The sequence below is a fragment of the Manacus candei genome, unplaced genomic scaffold (genome assembly GCF_025592945.1).
Source record: "Manacus candei isolate 608988 ecotype Guabito, Panama unplaced genomic scaffold, ASM2559294v1 h1tg000119l, whole genome shotgun sequence".
Lineage (NCBI taxonomy): Eukaryota > Metazoa > Chordata > Aves > Passeriformes > Pipridae > Manacus > Manacus candei.
Window position 1 is genome coordinate 3,834,640 of NW_026138167.1, and position 11,770 is coordinate 3,846,409.

The window sequence follows — 11,770 nt, forward strand, 5'->3', positions numbered from 1 at the left end:
TTCTTGAGCTCTGGCAGGCTCGGTGCTGTGATCACTGGTAACAGTGACTTCCGTCTGCCAGGCTTCTGTGATAATCAGAAGTTGGAAAGTTGTCAGTACTATCCGGGCGGGCAGGGCAGGAGAGAGAGGAACGCGAACGCTCTCGCTGCCGACCCGCCCAGACCCTCCGCCGCGGGCCCGACCCTCCGCCGCGGGGCCCGACCCTCCGCCGCGGGGCCCGACCCTCCGCCGCGGGGCCCGACCCTCCGCCGCGGGGCCCGACCCTCCGCCGCGCCCCCCGCCCGCCCCCGGCCCCTCTCCCCGCCCCTCGCCGCGGGTCGCTCTGGGCGGGCGGCGCGATGCGGCCGCTGCTGCTGGCGCTGGGCCTGGCCCTGGCCCTGGCGGTGGCCCCGGGCGCGGCGAACGAGCAGCACCGCGCCGAGTACGACCGGGAGGCGCTGCTCGGAGGGCAGGTGGGCCGGGGGCGGGCGGGCTCCGGCGGGGCCGCGGGGCGGGCGCTCCCCGGGCCGGGCCGGGCCGGGCCGGGCCGGGCCGGGCCGGGCCGGGCCGGGCCGGGAGGGCCGGCAGGGCCCTGACCCGGCGCGTTGTTGTGCCGCAGGAGGAGGCGGAGGAGTACGCGCGGCTCAGCCCCGAGGAGCAGCAGCGGCGGCTGAGGAGCATCGTGAGGAGGATCGACGCGGACGCGGACGGGCTGCTCAGCGAGGGTAACGGCGGGGCCGGGGGGGAAGGCGCGCTGTGCCCGCCGCTCCCGCGCTGGGGAGAATCCCCGTGGGGAACAGCGCGGCCCCTTGCACGGCGCGTTAGAAACACCGACAGGCTCACACTGAGGGTGCCTGAGTCCCTCAGGTTTGTGTTCGACTCGAGAACACGCGACTGAGGGGGCCTCACTGATGTGTGTGAATCCCTGGAGGGGGAGTGTCGAGATGGACCAGGCTCTGCTCGGCGGTGCCAACCCCTGGGACAAGAGGAACGGGCAGGAACTGATGCCCAGGAAGTTCCACCTGTACACGAGGAGGAGTTTCTTTCCTGTGCAGTGACTGGAACAGGTTGCCCAGAGAGGGTGTGGAGTCTCCCTCACTGGAGATATTCCCGAACCGTCTGGACGCAATCCTGTACCATGTGCAGGGCGTGACCCCGCTTGAGCGGGTGGGTTGGACCAGATGAGCCACTGTGGTCCCTTCCAACCTGACCCACGCTGCGATTCCGTGCTGGAATAACTGGGGCCAAGAAGAGTTAGTGTGGGTAAGAGCAGTACCAAGTTGCAGGTACCACCTTTGCACGCCTAAAGCTGCTTGGAATCAAATGGATTTCTGTGTTTGTAATCCTCTTTGTGCCACTCAGAGCAAGTTTAAGATGCAAAGAAAGTGTTGCAGCCATAATACCACACAGATGCGCCTCAGTACCTAGTGACACAAAGTGACATTGAGAGATCATAGTTCATCACAGCACAGTCACAAATGGCTCTTCCCAGACTGGTTTTTATCAGTCAAACTTAGGAACTTCATGGTGAACTCAGGCCCTTCCTTTCAGTACATCATCGTGACACTCTTAATTTTAAAGCTAATTTTTGTTGGTTTGCTGTGATTTTGACAAAGTCTCTCATGTGCAAACACAAAGTAAACAGAATCCTTGTTCAAACGCCAGAGCAGTAATATTTCATTAAAATTAAGCAAAACATGTGGGAAGCTTTCTAGGTGAGAGGACAAAATATGGTTTTAAAGACAAGATCAACCATCTCTCTTGAATGTCTTTCACTTTATATGCTGAATTTAATGACCTGCACCCTTATTTCAGTGTGTCTGCATGGCCTGTGTAGAGTTGGGATGGTCTGTAGCTTTGGCAGGATGGCTAATTCCTGGGATACAGAACAGGCAGCTCACAATGTTAAGGCTACAGGGGAAAAGTCTATTTAAAGTGTAGGAATTCCACCCATACTCCATCCTTATGCCATATATTGCATCTGGTTCTCAGTCTAATGAAGACTTGAATTGCTCTCACTTCCCAAAGGAAAACTCACAGTGGAATGTGTTTTAACACTAAGAAACTTATGGTACTGATTTTTTTTTCAGCTCAGTTGTTTCTCAGTACTGCAAAATTCTTCTTGAGAACTTTTTCCATATTAATGGTGCCTCCATTTGGAAGCTGACAGTGAGAGAAGATGGGATATATGTTGGAGCAATAAATATTTCTGATTAATGGCACTGGACATTATGTGTCCAGATGGCTGTGCCTGATGCCTTAAATGCTGGGTCCTAAACCATAAATCACATGTTGCCCGTCTTTAAGAAATGATGTTGCAGTTCCTTGTAAGGCAGTGCTGGGCTGTGCACAAGCCTTGGTGCCCACACACCTCTGCACGTTCAGTCAACTCACAGAATCTGTTACAAACCTGGTTCCTTTGCTAATACAAGTACAGGATTCAAAATGTGTTTTTAAAAATCTCTTGCTGCTTTTCAAAGAGATTTAAATCTAGTGAAGTTGTATTGATGCTTCTGCCAAGAACGACAGGATAAGATACTTTAGTATTTAAAAAATGCTGTAAGATTCTTCTGCATCAAAGTAGTAATTTTTATAGGACTTTTTTATTAGTCATCATGAATCTTCAGAGCAGGATTTCAGTTGAGTTGATTTAGATATGTAATTTTTGCAATGCAGAGTAAGATATCTTTCCCTTCTGGGCACCTGAAAATAACTGAGAGATACTGAGAGAATATGTTCTCCCAGTCTTCTTGAAATAAAGTAACTTTAATGTATTTGTGTCAATTCATTGGTATATTAAGTTTTATTTCTTTTAGCCACATTTCTATTAAAACAAGCAGCTTAAAATCCTTTCCAAACTATGTAAGGCTTGATTTCAGCCCCAGGTAAAGGGAAAATAGCTGTTAATATTTTATTTTGGGTAATTAAAGCAATGGCAGTAAATTGAGTTTTATTTCAGTTTGTGGATTTTTCAAAAGAAACCCCAGACTGATGAGAACAATGGTTTTTGGGGGTACCAAATTACACTTAGAGCTGTCTGTCTAAGCCATATTCAGCATCATTTTCATAAAGAAAAGGGAAAAAAAGGATGCCATAGTGTTGATTTGCTTCAGATGTGGCCACATAATCATTACAAAAAAAGAACCAGAAGTCTGCTGCTGTGATCTGTGTCCTCATTCAGTTAACTTGGAAAAAGCCTGAGCATGGAGGAGACAGATTGGTTTGCTTTAACTAAAACCCCCATGCTACATCCCAACTGCAGAGTGTAATCCAGATGGAATAGAGCTGTGGTATCTTCCCAGTTTGCAGATTACTCTGTTTTATTTGATTATATTTTTAATGCTTTCCACAGACGAGCTGAGCTCCTGGATCCAGCAGTCTTTTAAGCATTATGTTACACAAGAAGCCAAGCAACACTTCAGTGACTATGACAAAGATGGTGATGGATTGGTGTCGTGGAAGGAGTACAATTTGCAAATGTACGATCGTGTAATTGATTTTGATGAGAACACTGTCCTGGAGGATCAAGAAGAAGAGTCATTTCGACAGGTAAAATGTTTCAGCAGCAGTTTCTGTAACTGTTGGCAAAAGGCAGCAATTTTTGTTTATTGTGACGGAACAAGATGGGTGGAGGAAGCAGAGCAGCTGGCATATGTTTTAACACTTTCTGCTATCTGAGATGGGGGAGTAATTAAAGGAAAGTAATGGAGTATCAAAGCTGCTACCAACAAAATTAAGACACAATGAAATGGTACCCCCTGAGTGTGTTTTGCTTGCTGAGTGGAGTTTAAGTCTGTCAACAGTCCTTTTATGACAGAGCCCAGTCTCCAGCCATGGCCTTAAAACAAGGTTCCAATGCACTGGGTTGGTGTGCAGCCTGACAGTGTCCTGCCCTCAGCAGGGGCCAGGACCACTGCTGCTGGAGGAGAAGGAGACTCTTTAACCCCTTTACTGCACTGTTCTAGCCACTGTTTTGGTTGCTGCTCAAGCACTCAGTGTGGGCTATCAGTGTAGCCTGCTGTAACAGTGCCTGTCCATTAGAGACCCACAGAGAAAGCAATAGCAATTCAGACAGTTTTAGCAATAATAATGAAACTCCTGTAGCTAGAAATGGATGTCTAAACAGAGAAGTTATGAGTTAGTCTCATCTATGAAAGCAGATGCATAAAAGAGGAAAGGAGAGAAGCAAGAAAGGCAGGGGAGGAGAGGTTCACCACCACATAGCAAAACTTTCCTTTCAAGTTACACATTTATAAGTACACGTAAATGTTTCCCAAAAAGAGAATAAATGAGTGTTTAGGCTATTCTGGCCTGAGCTGTTTTTCCTGTGAGGATTGCTTTTTATGCTGTTAGTAAAATAGAGGTAGATAATATAGGATGTTGACAGAAGTGAAACTTAAATCGTGGGGAGAGGATTTTACACACTGAGGAAACAAGCTGTAAACCTTAACCTAACTGAATAATTCCATAGCTTTTAAATAAAACAAGATTTTCAATGGAACTGCCAGTCAAAATACTGATCCCATGTTTGAGATATTGCCACCACAGATCTAAACAGAGCTATAGATACACAAGCTGAGTTAAAACTGGTTGCTTAGTTAATGGTGTGACTTGACTGCATTGCTGACTTCTTCAACATGGGCTGTAAAATGAGCAGCATTGTACAAGTACCATAAATCAGCCATCCTCAGCATTTTCCCTACATGTGGAAATTAGTGGGCCTGCTCTGATCAAAAGGGAAGAGTAAGAATGGGTGTTGATTTAGAATTGACATCGAGTAAACCACAGGAGTTTACCAGAAGGTGGCAGCCTTGTTCATCACTTCCCAAAAATCACTGGAAAACCAGACTGTCCCTGGTTTTCCAGTGACAAGGGCAAGTTGCAGTCTAGTACTTTCTGTAGCCAGTCCTGAACTGCCTTCCTGGTTAAACCCTCAGCGAAGGTCAGCTTCTCTCTAAGAAAATTAAACTATTTTGAAGAATATTTAAGATCTTATCCTTCATTTGTTACATTACTCTCTGTGTTTTTCAGGTTAGCCTCATTTCGAGAGAAGTGTCAGTAGATAGGATATAAATGAGAAGTGCAATTTCAAATGGTTATTTTTTAAAGCATTGAAGATCTATGATTTTCTAGCTGCTCCCTCACCCAGATCAGAGTCACACTGATAGCACAACACACTTAATGATGGGATTCCAAGGTCATTCTAGTTCATGTCACGTGCAGTTGGAGCAGAGATCAGTTTTTAATGGTGGGGGTCTGTATTTTGTTTAAAGTGACTGTATAAAATGAAGTGAGGAAAAAAAGGAAATTTTTTCAAATTTGGAATACAGAAATAGGAAGTGCAGACATTCAGGAGTAAGAACTTGCCTGATTGTTGTGGATATCATTTCTTTTTTAAAGACATGCTAAGATATGTACTTAAAACGGGTTAGAGAAGTGACTTTCCTTTGAAATTCTCAGGTGTAATGGACAGCAGTCTTGTAATAAAGGAATCTGGCAAATCCTTCAGCCTTTAAAATGGCTTCAGAAAAGGCATTTTACACATGTGGTATTTCAAGACCTTCTGTGAACTACAGACAGCCCTTGATATAAGTAAGATATAGATTCAGAAGGTTAAATGTTCTTAAAATGTCAGTTTTGGAATTTGCAGTGGCTGCCATTAATTATAAACATTGTACTCCACTTGGTTACTTTGGGAATTGGGGACTTTTAGAAGAGGATGCACGTATGGAAATAAGATTTGTTGGTCTTTTCATTATCTCTCTTTTGTGTTTCTGAAGCCTTGGCTAAGAGTATGTTTTAAATGGTTCCTTAAATTAAAAAAAAAAACAAAGAGGGTTTAATGCAATTCTTAGAATAAAACCTCAATTAAAAGTGTTTTTCTCATTGCTCTCAATTAGCTCTTTTTAGTGAAGGTATAACATCAGTACAATATGAGCAGGTAACGTGAAACAATTAATAATCTAATGAGCTTATAGCCAACTGCTCTAATGTTGTTTTCCCTTTCCATTAAGGGCTCTAACTAAATCTATTTTCTAAGCTTCATTTAAAGGAGAAAAAGCGTTTTGAGAAGGCCAACCGAGATGAGGTCCCTGCCCTGGACGTGGAGGAGTACGTGGCCTTCGAGCACCCCGAGGAGGTGGAGTACATGACGGTGAGATCCCAGCAGTGTCTGTCTCAGCCTCTGGGTGTAGATGCAACACCTTTTTTATTCATGCCCTGGCCCCAGTCCCACAGGAAGTGGGCTGTGGAGCAGTTTTGGACGCTGCTTGTACAGCCCAAATTAAGAATCAGGTGGCGTGTTGAGGATCTGGTGCTGGAGGTCAGGAGCAGGAGATCAGTGCTCTTCTTTGAAATGTTCTTTGAAGCTGTTTCACAGCTATCCCAAACTTTTGGAATTGGACTGACATAGCTACGTCTCAGCCCTGTTAGGGTGGGAATACATCAGTGAGATTTTAGCTTTCAGTTTTAGCTCTCTGGTGCCAGAGCCAGCTCCCAGGAGGAGTGATCTGTAAGCAGCCTTTGTTTGGGTGTACACAGCACAGAGTTATGGACAAGCAAGGGAAGGCAGAAATACAGGATGGGCTCACTGGCTTCACTGGGAAACACAGGACAAAAGACAAACCAATTATAACAATTCAATTAAGTTGCAAAAATGCAAATTAGTGAATCCATCACATGAAAAAAGAAAAGTGAAAATGAGATGATAGAGCTTTGTGCATATTCATATTTCTCAGCTGCTTTTTTAGTTTTGAATTATGTTGAAGGATTCCAGCTCTATGGACACCTTTCAGATTTGGTTTTCATGAAACCTGACATTCTAAACTCCTAAGAGCAGATCTGTTTTATTGCTCAGGAAGCAATTACTGCACCAGCCTACATAAAACAGGAAAGGAGATTTGAAATGAGGGAGTCTTTCCTTTAAAGAATTCCTTATTGCTCTAAAATGATTCAGTGCTGTTTCTCTTGATTATGAGTTGCTAATTTTGCTCTTTGTATGTGTACAAAAGGACTTTGTCATTCAGGAGGCTTTAGAAGAACATGATAAAGATGGTGATGGATTTGTCAGCCTGGATGAATTCCTTGGTGATTACAGAAGAGACCCAAGTAAGGAACTAAGGGAGGGGGCATGAAAGAGGGAACTAACAAAAGCTTTTGATTTGGGTGCACCTTTATTTTCAGCTTTTCATACCTACAGATTCAGAGTAACATTTGACTGTGTTAGTATAATTCTGTTTCCTGGAACTGAGCTCATTATTTCAGTCTGCCCCCTGTGTATTTGGCAGTACTCTGTGTGTGGCCCATTCTGCTGTTTCCCTGCAAGTTGTTTCTTGTTTTCCTAAAGACTGGAGTGTATTCCTGAGCACGAGGGATAGAGCTGAGATAAGGTGCAGTATCACTGAACACACCTGCAAACCCAGCCAGCAGGGGTGGAAGGTTAAACTTTCCTGGGCTGGATCAGCTCCAGCAGGAGCTCTGAGCCTGGCTTTGGAAGGTGAGCCAGGTGTGTTACAGGAGAGGGGAAGGGAAGGAGTCAGTTCTGTACCAGAGATCAGAAGTCTGATATTTGCCTTCACTTTTTCGTTTGTTATAGTTTTTTTTTCCACTCTTGCCCTTTCTTAAATTTGACCTATTCTTTCTTTAACAAGAAAAAAGGGCACTTATCTGGTATTAATCAGCATTTATGGATAAATATTTTACACACCATATTTTATTCACTATGAGTTATGACACATAACTCCTCCAGTTCCAAAAAGCCCTTTAACTTCAGTTATGTGCAAAGTCTGCTTGGCCCTAAGGAGTGCCAATTTTGAATGGTGTCATAGCTGAGAAAAATTGTTTAAGCCACATGAGGATATGGAGAAACAGGGGAATAGTCTGTTTTATTTCACTCCAATCAGCCACCTGGAATTTCACCTTTATGACCATATTTGTTTGCCAGAGCCAGTAAAAACAGTAGGTCTCTGATGCAACTACAGGGTTCTTTATCTTTTTCCTGCTCTGACTTGAAGGAAAGCTTTTCCAAGCCAGTCTATACAAAGCTGTTGGAAAAGGAGTGAAATTGTTGCAGTAATAGAGAAGAGAACAGCTTTGCATTACAACTTGTTTGCAAGAATTCAGAATCAGTACAAGCTACTTCAGCTTTCCTCCAAAAGGCCTTCTCTATTCTGCAGGTAGTGCTCCTCCAGCACACTTTAAAATGACTAATTAGACTACGTGGTGACTCTGATTTCATAACTGTCTTGTGGTTTTGGGCAACAGAGTATGGTGAATTGTGACATTAAGAGATAATCTACTTGCAAAACTAAATGTTAGAAAGGAAGGAGAGACTTCATTCTTTTTTATTCTTTTACAGTAGAATCCTGATTATTTTTAAACTTACTTATCTGCCTGTGATACTTTTGACATTCATAAGGTTTAGAAAGTCTTAATATCTGTTCATGCTTGTCTGCAATATTTATCAGTTTGATGAATTGCTTCTGAATTTCTTGAAGAGCTAGAGATAAGTTTAGGATTGCTGGGTAGGCTGTGCAATGCCAGTGCATGGGGTAAGTACAAAACAAGTGTTCAGATAAAAAAATACCAGCAGTAAATGAATTTACTTTCCCTACTTTCCTCTGCCCATTAAGGTTTGTCTTTGCTTAGTAACATCACTTTTGTGTTATGTTTTACGAGATTAAGTGAACTTGCTTAGGAGAAAAGGTGAAAACACCTGCTTTAAGGTGAAGAGTGGCTTTAAATGTGACAACTGTGTCTTACCAGCTGCAAGGGAAGATCCAGAGTGGATACTTGTTGAGAAGGATCGTTTTGTGAATGACTATGACAAGGATCATGATGGAAAACTCAACCCTCAAGAGCTGCTGTCCTGGATAGTACCCAATAATCAGGGGATTGCACAAGAGGAGGTGGGTGTTTGGGCTACTCTTTAGGGTTTAACTGCTGCAGGAGAATTGTGAAGGCATCACAACAAAATGGTAGAAGCATTCAGAGTTATCAAGTCATATTTACTGAAAATGGATGTTAGATCTTTGCATATATTTTTAACCTCTTATCAGTTTGACAAGGAGTGCAGGTCCTTTACCTGCATTAGGCAAATGTGAAGTTCCTACTGATTGTGTGAGTGTTTGTGAATGAGCAAAGTGCTTTTCTACATGTTTAAACAGCTTATCTGCTTTGACTCAAGGGTACAGCATTTTAATAAGTAATTTTTTAGTTATTGTAGGTAAATCTAATGAGATGCACTACCAAAAGAAGCTTCATAATTTTGAAAAAAAAGAAACTGATTGTGATTCTTGTAACTGGATAAATCACCATAATTTGTAGAACTAAAAACTTAAGTACAAGAAAGTGGAAGTACTCTGCGATTCAAGATGGTGTAAAGCAAACTTTGATGATGATAATTAAAATGGTTTAATCAGTGGTAGAACACCATAATAGCTTTTAAGTGGATTCTCATTTTAGCTGTCTTTATTTTTTTGTAGCAGTTTACAGTCCCGGGCTGCAGCAGAGAGGATTTCTGCCTTTCCACTAGTAACTTTTAATCTAAATTTTCCTTGTCTTTCCTTTACACTGGGGGATTTTGGTGTTCAGAATGGCAGGAACAACAGGTCTTCCCAAGGTTCTGTGGTTCTTGGGAAAGAGAGGAGCTGCTTGGTCTCATTTCTGAGCTGCCAACCCTGCCTGTCTCAGCTCTTGGTGACAGCAAAGCCCCGTGGCAGCAGCAGCTCGTGTGTCTGGCCCTGCTGGAGCCACTCAGTTACTCAAGGAGTATTTTTGTGGATGGGGCTCTGTGAGCCTCTGCACAGCCTTTTTTTGACATCTGACTCTTGAGGGTGGTTGATTCTTAGAAATAGCCCTGTTGTGACATGAATTCTGCGTGGTGCTGAGTCTGTTCATACCTCTGTTGGTTGGCTTGGTTTGGGTTTTTTCAGCTGTTCTTAGCTATTGGTGCAAATTTTAGCTTACAGCAAGGCTGTGCTGTAGTGATAGCTCAGTTCTGCAAGAAATAATTTGTTCTATTTGTTTCTCTAACCTGCTGGGTTTTTTCTTTGCTTAATATAAAGGCTTGGCAAAGTCACCTGTCCTAAAGAGAAGGTAGCATTGACTTCAGCCATAAACTGCTGTTTGAAAGCTGAATGTCACAGTTTCTTTTTGGCATTTCAAAATGATTTGAGAAGCCTGGTAGCTAAATAACATAAAAATAGAAAAAATACTATATATTTCATTTTCAGGAATTGATATGTGCTTACCAAGATGTTTGTCATATTAATCCTGCAGCTTCTGCCATACAGAGTGCTTTTAAAACCTGCTTGGCTGACGTTGGTCCCCGTTATTTTTGGCTCAGTCACACTGAGCCAAACCAATCAGAACAAGTGGGAACAGAAGGATTCTCTAAATTCCTGTATTTGTAGATGTTCAGCAAATGAAAACAAAGCCCATGTAATACCAGGACTCCTATTTCTCTGAAATAATGGGTGCAGCTGAGCTGCTGCACAGCCTGTTAGCTTTGAACTATGTAACACTGGTGAACGAGCTACAACTCAGATGTTCTGCAATGGTTTCTTTGTTTTACTGCTGAACTCCCCTCCTTTTATAACATATAAATAAGCAAAAAAAAATCAGAATTGTTTTAACTTGGTGCACGTGGTGTTCCATTTCTTTTGCAGGCTCTTCACCTCATTGAAGAGATGGATTTGAACGATGACAAAAAACTTTCTGAAGCAGAAGTTCTTAAGAACCAGGATTTGTTTCTTAACAGTGAAGCAACAGATTATGGTAGGCAGCTTCATGATGAACGTTTCTACCATGAAGAACTTTAGATTATTTATTTTGTAATCTGTTGTGGGTTTTTTTTCCCCCCTTTCTTTCATTTGGAGCTTTTGTTAAAAGCATCCATCAGCCGTGTTGCAAGTTTTATGCTGTAATTACAGTGCACTAATGGTTGTGTAAATAATTTGCATTCAAAATTTAATTGCCCCCCCTGCAGACTTCCTGGGCCTCTTCTAGCCTTCAGAATTAATCTGAAATACTTACTTCCAAAACTCTGTAACGTTGGGAAATAAATTACTTCGGGGTAGTACTGTGTTGTGAAAAGTTGTTCTACTGTACTTGAAGAAAATGGAGAATCTAAATGGTTCTGAAAGAATGCAAAATGTAGGAACTGAGACTACTATTTTTCTAATCAGTTTAATTGGGGAGGGGGGAGTGGGGAAGGTGGGAGGATGTTTAGAGTCAGTATTAACTGTGGTTTATTTAATACCTTTGGAGAAACACTTAGATTAATGCCTCAATTGTTTAAGAGGTTTCAACTTAATTTTAAATGGTTTCTATACTGTGTTTTACTGTATCATAAAACTTGCTATTTTTACATCTATAGACAACAATTGTTTTTAAGGTACAATTCTACAGCATTAGCAATATAATGGTATTTTACTGTGTCAAGATCCTGTTTGTTTGTTGGATTAAAACCTAAAATATTCTGTCTTTCTGCGTTTTGTACATTTATTTCTTACTGTGGGTCGCCCACAGCAACTGCTTGAGGTGTGAGCAATGTACATAATGTACAGTGGCAACATTCTTGGCTTTATCAACCAGAGACACATCATCTCATCTACATCCTAAAGAGGATTCAAAACCAGCAACGTGTGCATTTAGCATTTTCTGGACAAGTTTGCAGAAGCAATTGTGTTTGTTTTGGTTTTTAATTTGTGGTATGTGGAATCTTAAGGCATCAAGTGAGTACTGCCCCACTATGTAATTGTTTGAAACAGTCTGAAAGGTTAATGGCATG

The 11,770-nt window shown here is 42.5% G+C and overlaps 1 protein-coding gene across 2 annotated transcripts; it reads left to right on the top strand.

The window, feature by feature from the left end:
- Nucleotides 1–291: 291 nt before the first annotated feature.
- RCN2 (reticulocalbin 2) lies at nucleotides 292–11,463 on the top strand. 2 transcript variants are annotated; one of them, XM_051770382.1, is made up of 7 exons: nucleotides 292–452; nucleotides 599–704; nucleotides 3,332–3,528; nucleotides 6,020–6,133; nucleotides 6,990–7,086; nucleotides 8,743–8,885; nucleotides 10,647–11,463. In XM_051770382.1, the coding sequence occupies exons 1-7, from the start codon at nucleotides 339–341 to the stop codon at nucleotides 10,797–10,799; spliced, it is 924 nt and encodes a 307-aa protein (XP_051626342.1). In that variant the 5' UTR covers nucleotides 292–338; the 3' UTR covers nucleotides 10,800–11,463. The 2 variants fall into 2 exon arrangements, with proteins under 2 accessions (XP_051626342.1, XP_051626343.1); XM_051770383.1 differs by having other exon boundaries at nucleotides 6,032–6,133.
- Nucleotides 11,464–11,770: the final 307 nt, after the last annotated feature.

Coding starts and splice junctions, on each gene's coding strand:
- RCN2 (XM_051770382.1), top strand. CDS start 339: ATGCGGCCGCTGCTGCTGGCGCTGGGCCTGGCCCTGGCCCTGGCGGTG. Junction 453..598: donor AGGCGCTGCTCGGAGGGCAG/GTGGGCCGGGGG, acceptor GTTGTGCCGCAG/GAGGAGGCGGAGGAGTACGC. Junction 3,529..6,019: donor AAGAAGAGTCATTTCGACAG/GTAAAATGTTTC, acceptor CTATTTTCTAAG/CTTCATTTAAAGGAGAAAAA.